Source organism: Neophocaena asiaeorientalis, unplaced genomic scaffold (genome assembly GCF_003031525.2).
Source record: "Neophocaena asiaeorientalis asiaeorientalis breed wild unplaced genomic scaffold, Neophocaena_asiaeorientalis_V1.1 scaffold276, whole genome shotgun sequence".
NCBI lineage: Eukaryota > Metazoa > Chordata > Mammalia > Artiodactyla > Phocoenidae > Neophocaena > Neophocaena asiaeorientalis.
The window spans coordinates 616,567-628,434 of record NW_020173725.1 but is presented as its reverse complement, the minus strand read 5'-3'; the positions used below and the strand labels follow the sequence as shown (position 1 = coordinate 628,434).

Genomic DNA, 11,868 nt, shown 5'->3' with positions numbered 1-11,868 from the left:
CGGCGTGGTAACGGTCGCAGAGGCGGGGCCGGGCCGCTGAGCCGGCGGGGTTGGGCGCGCTGCTGGAGGACGGTGGCGGCTGAGTAAGGTGAGCGGCTCTCGGGGTTCACAGAAGCGGCGGCTGGAGCCCCTGCCTGAGGAGCCCCGGGAACTGACCACACCTGCGCCCTGCGAGTGGTCAGACTGACCCTTGATGGGGTTCCCAGAGAGGAGCAATGAAAATCCCAGTGTAAAGGCCGGGGGGAGCGGGGTGACCTGAGAAACCTGGTTCAAGTCTGGCTTCCCGCCCTTTGTGATCTTTGGCTTCCCATTTAACGTCTCAGCGCCTCAGTTTCTTCATTTGTAGGACACAGCTGGTAATTCTTGCCTTATATGGTGGTTGAGAAGGTTAAATGAGGCAGTGAGTGTGAAGCGTGGAATGATTGCCGGCGCAGCCTGGATTCTGGATAGGTTGTAGTTACTCCGTTCCCAAGCGTCCACTAGGTCCGACCCGCTCCACTTTGCAGTTGTCAAGGTGTTTGAGAAGGTCGCTTGGCTAGTGAAGGCCCGTAGCAAAAGGTGGGGGCTCCGCGGACGGGTAGAGTAGATATCTCCTTCTCCGGTTTATTAGGCCCATTTCAGAATCGGAGGGGCCTCTTTATGCGGAGCCTAATTTGATTTTTTTTTTTTTTTGGTGGTTCTGATAGCACAGTCCCATCTTTATTTTATTTTATTTTTTTTAAACATCTTTATTGGGGTATAATTGCTTTACAATGGTGTGTTAGTTTCTGCTTTATAACAAAGTGAATCAGCTATACATATACATATGTTCCCATATGTCTTCCCTCTTGCGTCTCCCTCCCTCCCACTCTCCCCATCCCACCCCTCCAGGCTGTCACAAAGCACCGAGCTAATATCCCTGTGCCTTGCGGCTGCTTCCCCCCAGCTATCTACCTTACTACGTTTGTTAGTGTGTATATGTCCATGACTCTCTCTCGCCCTGTCAAAACTCACCCTTCCCCCTCCCCATATCCTCAAGTCCGTTCTCCAGTAGGTCTGCGTCTTTATTCCTGTCTTACCCCTAGGTTCTTCATGACATTTTTTTCCCTTAAATTCCATATATATGTGTTAGCATACGGTATTTGTCTTTTTCTTTCTGACTTACTTCACTCTGTATGACAGACTCTAGGTCTATCCATCTCATTACAAATAGCTCAATTTCATTTCTTTTTAAGGCTGAGTAATATTCCATTGTGTATATGTGCCACATCTTCTTTATCCATTCATCCGATGATGGGCGCTTAGGTTGTTTCCATCTCCGGGCTATTGTAAATAGAGCTGCAATGAACATTTTGGTACATGACTCTTTTTGAATTTTGGTTTTCTCAGGGTATATGCCCAGTAGTGGGATTGCTGGGTCATATGGTAAGCCTAATTTGATTTTATTAAGAAAATCAGTGAGGTGAAAATACTGCAAGGCTAAGAGACCCGTGACACGCAGACCAAACAGGTTTTTGTACCACTTTATTTTCTAAACGTAATAATGTTAAACACTGGGCACGCATTACCTCTGTTGGTTTCAGTCCTCTGTATGAGGTTTTGTTTTGTTGTGTTGTTTTACTTTTGGTATTGCCAAGTAGGCCCGGGCCTTCCCCGCCCCACTTTGGGGAAGAGGTGGCTGACTAGGGTTTTGCCCGCAGCTTCTGCTTGGAGGCGTGTTCTGACCCTTTATGTAACCTCGTGGGGGCAGAATGATTTGGTTGAGATGAGATCCAGTGCTAATTCCGTTTCCTTATTTGCGGTAGATTCAGTTCTTTTTAGGAAGTTAAACAGCATGTTGGCATATTTTTGGAATAGAGCTTTTGCATTTAATAGACAATAGAGACTTTGAAAGCATTGGATGTTCCATTTATTGTAGTAAAGTGAAATACGTACTTTTGAGAAAGCTAATTCCACATTTTGATGTGACTCACTTGAGAAAGAACAGCTACTGGTCATGCTTTATTTCCAGTTCCCCCCCCCCCAAAGTAGTGAAAAATGATTACATTTTAATTTATGGTGCATGTTACAGGAGCTTCAGACCTATAAAGGGCAAGTTACCAAAGGACTCTTGGGAGATCTCAGTGCAAGGAGATAGAAATGTGTTTTGCTTCTATGCACTTGGCTTTCTATGCTGTGTACAAATGAACTCCAACCCTGCAACTCCTATTCTCACAGTCTTACTTTAGGTGTGTTATGACACTGATTAAAGCAAGCTGCACCTTCTGCTTTGGCTTTGGGAAGCATTGGGTCTCTTCTGACTCAGAATTCCAGACCTATGTCCTGTTACAGCTTGTAGTGGGGTAAAGGCAGCTGCAAACTATTGGCACATTAATTTCACAGTATGGACTTCTGAAAAAAGGAGGGCTTGGTCACAGGTGAAATTGTGAAAGTTGTTCTCCCTGCCTTTGCTTTTTGTGTTCAGTGGTATTGTCTGAGAGTACGCCTGCCTATGAGAATTATTCTACTGCCGCAGACCAGCCAGAGAAAGAGGATTTCACCGCCCTGGGTAAGAAGGGAAGGGGTAAGGAACTGAAGTAGCACCGACGAATGGGGTCAGAAGGACCAAGGCAACTGATGGTTGCAAGGCAAATTTTATTATGCTACAGTTGCAGATTATCTAGACTAGAAAAAGGAAGGTTGCCAGATGGTGGTTTACATTATCTACAGACTGTCTCGGCTCAAGGTTAACTTCCCTGGGAGAAAACCCATAAACCCAGAATCATCAAAAATAACCTGCACGTGCAGGGGGGAGACAGCTTTGCTTGTCTCATTTTACATTCTTTCTGGTCTCTGGGCCCTGGTGATTTATCTCCCATGGAATGGAACAAGGAGGGGAACAAGTAGGCACAGTCCCTTCGAGCAGCAGCGGCATGCCTGGCATGTCTGCGGCCTGCTCTCAAGGCTGACTGCTTCCCACATTCTACCTTTGAAGCCAGAATCAGAATTGATGCTAGATGACGATAGAATTGGACTCCCAGGTAAATGTTTCAACAGAGCGGGGACAGGAAAGATAAGGGGAAAGAAGACAATGGTGAAGGCATGTGGTGGTGAGCATCGGAGTCCATTAGCTAATTCAGTTGTTCCAGCTTCTGTTTAGTGGTTACCACCAGTAAGACAGATGCCTGTTCTGGGAATAACACATGACCATTCTTACTAGGAGATGAACTTTTTAAGATTTGGGTCTCTTTATGTTTTTGAAACTTAGATGAAGATCCCGTTTCAGATATGAGAGTCACTGAGTGATCATTTCATTGAGATCAACTTGAATGACCAGGTGAAAAGTGCAAGAGGACTGTGCTATGACTGAGGTATGTCTGATGTGACAGACAACTCTCTCTGGATGTTGAGAGACTGGAAAGGATCCGCTAATTATGGAATACTATATGTATATTTTGACCGCCTCATAATCCTGTCAGATACTGTATTTTTTTTTTTTGGCCACACCCCACCACAGCATGTGGGAGTCTTAGTTCCCCAACCAGGGATCGAACCCATGCCCCTGCATTGGAAGTTCAGAGTCTTAACCACTGGACTGTCCGGGAAGTCCCTCCTATCAGATTTTTTAAACTCAATTAAGGAAACTGAAGCCCAGAATGGTTAAATAACTTTTTAAGATAACACAGATAGCTGGTCACCAACTCTGATCACCACTTCTGTGTGCCAGGCACTGTTCTATTTGTCCTTTCTATATTAACTTTCCTAATCTTCACAAGAACCTATGAGCTAAGTACTTTTATTATCTTCATTTTATAATAAGGAAATTGAGGCACAGAGATTAGTACTTTCTTGGTTGCCTGGCAGAATCCATGATTTGAACCTAGGCATTCTGGCTCTACCAGCCTTCTTTTAGTTAGTATTTCCTTTCCTTTTGCTTTTATTGTTATTTAACAAAATCTTTTTATTAAAAAGTGAATTTTTATTATGAAGTCAAACAAAAGAACATACATAAAAATGTGTAGCTTAATGAATTACTGAAAGACGATACCACCTAGGTCAGGGTGAAGAACCATGCTAGCTGTGTTAAAACTTCGCTCCATCCCAATTACAACTACTTGTGTACTCCCATTAGTAGACATTCTTCTGACTTTTATAGTAATTGCTTCCTTGTGTTAAAAAAAGTTTTTTCATAAATCTGTATTCTTCAGCACTATAATGTAGTCTTGTCATTACATTTAAAAAAAAATCTCTTTTAATCTGTAGGTTTTCTCCCTATTCCTTTCTTTTCTTACAATTTATCTGATGAAGAACTTGGGTCATTTGACGTGTATACCCTACAGTCTGGATTTTGCAGATTGCACAGTCATGTACAGTTAATTATGTTTCTCTGCCCTGGGTAATTCCTGTATATTAGTAGCTGGATCCAAGACTGGATCAGACTCAGATTCAATCCCTTTGGTAATTCTCTAGGCGGTGCTTGCCAAGACCATAGGAGGTGTGGAATGTCGCATTGTTTCTCTTTGTGTTTTCAGCACCTGTTTGTACTTGATGCCTATATCTGTTCATTGAAGGTTGCAAAATAGTGGTATTCTATCGTGGCTTTTTTACTTATTAGTTGGAATATTAGTCCTTTATCTATCATTTGAATATGCAGCAGTACAATTCCTTTAGGAAAGGCAATGTAAGTGTTTTGATTCTTTCCATTTATTTACCAGTTTTTGAGAAAGTGAATCGATTTTTTATCTTCTGAAGACAATTCTTTTTTGTATTGTTTTTGAGACAATTCTTTTTAAAAATCTAATATCAGTATGAGGTCATGAATTTAAACATTTTACGTGTTTCAGTTCATTGCAATTATTATTATCAAAGCTCATGTGGTCTCATCTTTGGCTGGGGGGAGCCTATTCAAGCCTATCCTTTTGATATGACCCTACTAGTCTTTAATAGCTTCCTTGTTGTCTGATATCTTAAATCAATTCTGTCCCAAATCTGAAATCATCATTTCTTCAAGAAACTCTGTTTTTTTAAAGAAGGAAATAGCATTTCAAGATCATAATCTGTATTCTAGGGATACTGAGTCAGTCACTGTTTGAGGGCTTTCAGTAGACAGGCAGATATAAGTATCCTAGCTCTATCTATAGACGCACACAGAACTCTTTTCATCTTGTAAAGCTGAAACGTTATACCCGTTAAACAATAACTCACCATCCCCCCAAGACCCTGGCAACCACCATTCTACTTTCTGTATAAGTGGAATCATACAGCATTTGTTTTTTTGAGATTAGCTAATGTCCTTAAAGTTCATCCATGTTGTAGCATATGTAAACATTTCCTTCCTGTTTAAGGCTGAATAATATTCCATTGTATGGATACACCATATATTGCTTATCCATTCATCTTTTGATGGAACTTGGGTTGCTTCCACATTTTAGCTATTGTGAATAGTGCTGCTGTGAACATGGATGTACAAATATCTCTTCAAGACCCTGCTTTCAATTCTTTTGAATATACCCAGAAGTAGAATTGCTGAATCATAAGGGCAATTCTACATTTAGATTTTTGAAGAACCACCATGCTATTTTTCACAGCAGGTGTACCATTTGACATTCCTACCAACAGTGCACAAGGGTTTCAATTTTTCCACATGCTCACCAACATCCTCACTATCTGTTTTTTTGATAGTAGCCATCCTAATGGGTATGAGGTGGTATCTCATTGTAGTTTTGATTTGCATTTACCTAATGGGTAGTGATATTGAAATCTTTTCATGTGTTTATGGGCATTTTTATATATTCTTTAGATAAGTGCAAGTTCCTTGCCCATTTTTTAATCAGAATTTTTGTTGTTGAGTTTCAGGAATTCTCTATATATTCTGGATATTAATCCCTTATCACAAATGATTTGCAAATATTTTCTCCCATTCCATGGATTGCCTGTTTACTCTGTTGACAATATGTTTTGATGCACAAAAGTTTTAAATTTTTGTGAAGTCCAATTTGTCTGTTTTTACATTTGTTGCCTGCGCCTTTCCTGTCATATCCATGAAAGCATTGCCAAATCCAGGATTGTGAAGCTTTTACCCTATGTTTTCTTCTAAGAGTTTTATAGTTTTGGCTCTTGCATTTAGATCTTTGATCCATTTTGAGTTAATTTTTTTTTTTTTTTTTTTGTGGTGCGTGTGCCTCTCACTGTTGTGGCCTCTCCCGCTGTGGAGCACAGGCTCCAGACGCGCAGGCTCAGTGGCCATGGCTCACAGGCCCAGCCGCTCCGCAGCATGTGGGATCTTCCCGGACCGGGGCACGAACCTGTGTCCCCCGCATCGGCAGGCGGACTCTCAACCACTGTGCCACCAGGGAAGCCCCATTTTGAGTTAATTTTTGTGTATGGCCTTAAGTAAGGATCCAACTTCATTCTTTTTACAGTTTTCCCAGAAGAGGAAGAGACTGACCATTCCCCTTTGGATTTTTGGCACTCTTGTTGAAAATCATTTGACAATAAATGTGGGGAACTATATCTGGGCTTTTTATTCTCCTCCATTTGTCTATATGCCAATACCACTATGTTTTGATTTTTATAGCTTTGCAGTGAGTTTTAAAATCAGGAAGTGTGACTTCTCCAGCTTCTTTCTTCTTTTTCAAGATTGTATTGGCTATTCAGGGTCCCTTGAGATTCCCTATGTATCTTAGGATGGGTTCTCTATTTCTGCAAAAAATGTCATTGGGATTTTGATGGGGATTACACTGAATCTGTAGATTGCTTTAGTTAGTACTGATGTCTTAATATTAAGTCTTATGATCCATGAACGTAGGATATATTCCCATTTATTTATGTCTGTTTAATTTCTTTGAGCAATGTTTTGTAGTTTTCATCGTACAAGGCTTTCACTTCCTTGGTTAAGTTTACTGCCGTTTTTATTCATTTTTATGCTGTTGTAAATGGAGTTGTTAATTTCCTTTTTGGGTTATTCATTGTTAGTGTGTAGAAATGTACTGATTTTTATATGTTGATTTTTGTATCCTGCTACTTTGCTGAATTCATTTATTCTAACAGTTTTCTGTGTGTGTGTGTGTGTGTGTGTGTGTATTCTTTAGGGTTTTCTGCATATAAAATCATATCATCTGCGCATAGAGGTAATTTTACTTCTTCCATTCCAATTTGGATGCCTTTTATTTCTATTTCTTGCTTAATTGCTTGGTGAGAACTTCCAATTCTACATGGAATAAAAAGGCCTTTACACAGAAAACTATAAAACACTGATGAAAGAAATGAAAGATGACACAGACAGATGGAGAAATATACTATGTTCTTGGATTGGAATAATCAATATTGTGAAAATGACTACTACCCAAAGCAATCTACAGATTCAGTGCAATCCCTATCACATTACCAATGACCTTCTTCACAGAATTAGATCAAAAAATTTTACAATTTGTATGGAAACACAAAAGACCCTGAATAGCCAAAGCAATCTTGAGAAAGAAAAACAGAGCTGGAGGAATCAGGCTCTCCAACTTCAGACTATACTACAAAGCTACAGTAATCAAGACAGTATGGTAGTGGCACAAAAACAGAACTATAGATCAATGGTACAGGATAGAAAGCCCAGAGATAAACCCATGCACCTATGGTCACCTAATCTATGACAGAGGAGGCAAGAATATACAATGGAGAAAAGACAGCCTCTTCAATAATTGGTGCTGGGAAAACTGGGCAGCTACATGTAAAAGAATGAAATTAGAACACCATACCTAATGCCATACACAAAAGTTTTCAAAATGGATTAAACACCTAAATAGACCAGACACTATAAAACTCTTAGAGGAAAACATAGGAAAAACACTGTGACATAAACCACAGCAAGATCTTTTTTGACCCACATCCTAGAGTAATGAATATAAAAACAAAAATAAACAAATGTGACCTAATTAAACTTTAAAAGCTTTTGCACAGCAAAGGAAACCATAAACAAGATGAAAAGACAACCCTCAGAATGGGAAAAAATATTTGCAAATGAAGCAACGGACAAAGGATTAATCTCCGAAATATACAAACAGCTCATGGAGCTCAATATGAAAAAACCAAACAACCCAATCAAAAATTGGGCAGAAGACCTAAATAGACATTTCTCCAAAGGAGACATACAGATGGCCAAGAGGCACGTGAAAAGATGGTCAGCGTCACTAAATTATTAGAGAAATGCAAATCAAAACTATAATGAGGTATCACCTCACACTGGTCAGAATGGCCATCATCAAAAAATCTAAAAACAATAAATGCTGGAGAGGGTGTGGAGAAAAGGGAACCCTCTTGCACTGTTGGTGGGAATGTAAATTGATACAGCCACTATGGAGAACAGTATGGAGGTGGCTTAAAAAACTAAATATAGGACTACCATATGATCTAGCAATCCCACTACTGGGCATATAGCCTGAGAAAACCATAATTCAAAATGACACACGTACCCCAATGTTCATTGCAGCACTACTTACAATAGCCAGGACATGGAAACAACCTAAGTGTCCAATGACAGATGAATGGATATAGAAGATGTAGTACTTATGTACAATGGAATATTACTCAGCCATATAAAGGAACAAAATTGGGTCATTTTTGGAGATGTGGGTGGACCTAGAGTGTGTCATACAGAGTGAAGTAAGTCAGAAAGAGAAAAACAAATATTGTTTATTAACTCATATATGTGGAATCCAGAAAAATGGTACAAATGAACCTATTTCCAGGGCAGAAATAGAGATGTAGTTGTAGAGAATGGACATGTGGACATGGTGGGGGGAAGGGCAGGGTGGGACGAATTGGGAGATTAGGATTGACATAAATACACTACCATGTGTAAAGTAGCTAGTGGGAACCTGCTGTATAGCCCAGGGAGCTCAGCTCCATGCTCTGTGATGACCTGGATGGATGAGAATGGGGTGGAGTGGGAGGGAGGTCCAAGAGGGAGGGGATATATGTATACATATAGCTGATTCACTGTGTTGTACACCAGAAACTAACACAACATTGTAAAGCAATTATACTCCAAAAAAAAAAAAAAGTGGTGAATGTGGACATCCTTGCCTTGTTCCTCATCTTGGAAAGCTTTCAGTCTTTAACCATTGAGTATGATGTTTACTGTAGCTTTTTAATATATGGCTTTTGTTGAATTAGTTTCCTTCTATTCCTAGTTTGTTGAGTGTTTTTATCATGAAAGGGTGTTGGGTTTTGTCAAATGCTTTTTCTGCATCAGTTCAGATGATATTTTTTTTCCTTCATTCCATTAATGTAGTGTAATACGTTGATTTCTTTTCATATGTTGAACTATTCCTACATTCCAACTATAACTCCCACTTGGAAATGGTGTGTAATCCTTTTAATACGCTGCTGAATTTGGTTTACTAGTTATTTTGTTGAGGATTTTTGCATTGATGCTTATAAGGAATATTAGTCTTTAGTTTTCTTTTCTTGTATTGTCTTTGTCTGGTTTTGATATTAGGGTAATGCTAACCTCCAGGAATGAGTTAGGAAGTGTTCCCTCCTCTTTAATGTTTTGGAAAAGTTTGAGATGTTTTGGTAGAATTCCTCAGTGAAGCCACCATGTCCAAGGCTTTTCTTTGTTTGGAGTTTTTTGGTTACTGATTCAATCTCCTTACTAGTTATAGGTGTACTGAGATTTTCTATTTCTTTGTGATTCAGTCTTGGTAAGTTTTGTATTTCTAGGAATTTATCCATTTCATTTTGGTTATCTAATTTGTTGGCATACCATTGTTCATAGTATTGTTTTATAGTTTAAATTTCTGTATAATTGATAGTAATGTCCCCACTTTCATTTCTGATTTTAATAATTTGAATCTTCTCTTTTTTTCTGTTCATCTAGCTAAACATTTGTCATTTTTGTTGATCTTTTCAGCTGTCTTTCATTGACTTCCTCTATTGCTTTCCTATTCTCTATTTCCTTTGTTTCTGCTCTAATTAATCTTTATTATTTTCTTTCCTTTGCTAGCTTTAGGTTTAGTTTGTTATTCTTTTTCTAGTTTCTTAAGTTGTAAAGTTAGGTTGTTAATTTGAGACGTTTCACATTTTTTAATGTAAACTTTTACAGCTATAAATTTCCCCCTTAGCACTGCTTTCACTGTGTTCCGTAAATTTTCTGTTTTCATTTTCATTAATATCATAAGTATTTTCTAATTTCTCTTGTGATTTCTTCTTTCATCCATTGGTTATTTACAAATGTGTTGTATTTAATTTCCATAAATTTATGAATTTTTTATTTATGTTATTGATTTCTAACTTCATCCATTTGTGGTGACTTAATTTGTGGCCTAACATATAGTCTATCCTGGAAAATGTTCCATGTGCACTTGGAAGACTGTGTATTCTGTAGTTGTTCGGTAGAGTGTTTTTGTTGTTGTTTTTTTTTTTTTTGGCCACACCACACAGCTTGTGGGATCTTAGTTCCCTGACCAGGGATCAAACCCGTGCTCACTGCAGTGAAAGCTCAGAGTCCTAACCACTGGACCACCAGGGAATTCCCCAGAGTGTTCTTTATAAATCTGTTAGATCTGGTTGGTTTACTGTGTCACATCCTGTTTCATTACTTTTCTTCCTGTTTCATTACTTTTCTTTTATCTGGTTGTTATATCTATTATTGAGAATGGGGTGTTAAAGTCTCCAACTACTATTGTAGAACTATTTCTTCCTTCAATTATGTCAATTTTTACTTCATATATTTTGGTGATCTGTTATTAAGTGCATAAGTGTTTGTAACTGTTATATATTCTTGCTGTATTGAATCTTTTATTAATATGTAATGTCCTTCTTTGTCTCTAGTAACCTTTTTTGATTTAAAGTCTATTTTGTCTGATACTAATATAGCTACCCTTGCTTTCTCTTGGTTATTATTTTCATGGAATATCTTTTACCATCCTTTCACTTTCAATGTCTGTGTTGCTGGATCTAAAGTGGGTCCTGTTTTAGATACATGTAGTTGGATTTCTTAAATTCATTCTGCCAATCTGTCAGGAGTTTAACCCATTTACATTTAAAGTGATTACTCATAGGTAGGGATTATTTCTCTCATTTTGCTATTGTTAGTAATATCTTATGGCTTTTTTTTTTCTCATTTCCTGTATTACTGTCTTTTGGTGTTTAGTTGATTTTTTTGTAGTGAAATGTTTTTCTCTTCACTTTTCTCATTTCCTTTTCTATATATTTTATCACTGTTTTCTTTGCAGTTACCATGGAGATTACATTTAACATTATAAATTATAACACTCCCCCACCTCTTTTAGTTGTCGATGTTGCACAATTACATCTTTATACATGTGTGCCCCAAAACATAAATTAATAATTATTTTAAATTAATTTAGTCTCTTATTTATTTTTGATTTATTTTTATTTTTGGCTGCATTGGATCTTCGTTGCTGTGCGTGGACTTTCTCTAGTTGCGAAGAGCAGGGTCTACTCATCATTGCAGTGCGCAGGCTTCTCCTTGCGGTGGCTTCTCTTGTTGCAGAGCACAGGCTCTAGGTGGGCGGGCTTCAGTAGTTGTGGCTCACAGGCTCTAGAGTGCAGGCTCAGTATTTGTGGTGCACAAGCTTAGTTGCTCCGCGGCATGTGAAATCTTCCCAGACCAGGGCTCGAACCCATGTCCCCTGCATTGGCAGGCAGATTCTTAACCGCTGTACCACCAGGGAAGACCCTAGTCTCCTAAATTAGGTGGAAAATGAGATGTGACATTACATACCAAAGTTACAATAATATTAGCTTTTAGACTAGTGATTGTTTTTTTAAAAATTATCTGTTTCTTAACACATTATTGACTGGAGACTTATTAATGTGTCTTTTATTACCCAAATGTTATTGACTGGAGATGTATCAATATGTTTTTAGTGAGTGATACAATTAACATCACTG

The 11,868-nt window shown here is 38.6% G+C and overlaps 1 protein-coding gene across 6 annotated transcripts in view; it reads left to right on the top strand.

Moving 5' to 3' along the window:
* CEP70 (centrosomal protein 70) overlaps positions 1-11,868 on the top strand; it is a 79,808-nt gene continuing 67,940 nt past the window's right edge. For 4 of the 6 annotated variants that reach the window (XM_024750740.1, XM_024750741.1, XM_024750736.1 and 1 more), the window contains exons 1-3: positions 1-88; positions 2,444-2,527; positions 3,227-3,329. In XM_024750740.1, coding sequence (XP_024606508.1) covers positions 3,321-3,329 — 9 coding nt within the window. In that variant the 5' untranslated portion in view covers positions 1-88; positions 2,444-2,527; positions 3,227-3,320. Of the gene's footprint in view, positions 89-282; positions 357-2,443; positions 2,528-3,226; positions 3,330-11,868 lie in introns of those variants that run through there. The other 2 variants (XM_024750739.1, XM_024750737.1) reach the window with 2 other exon arrangements.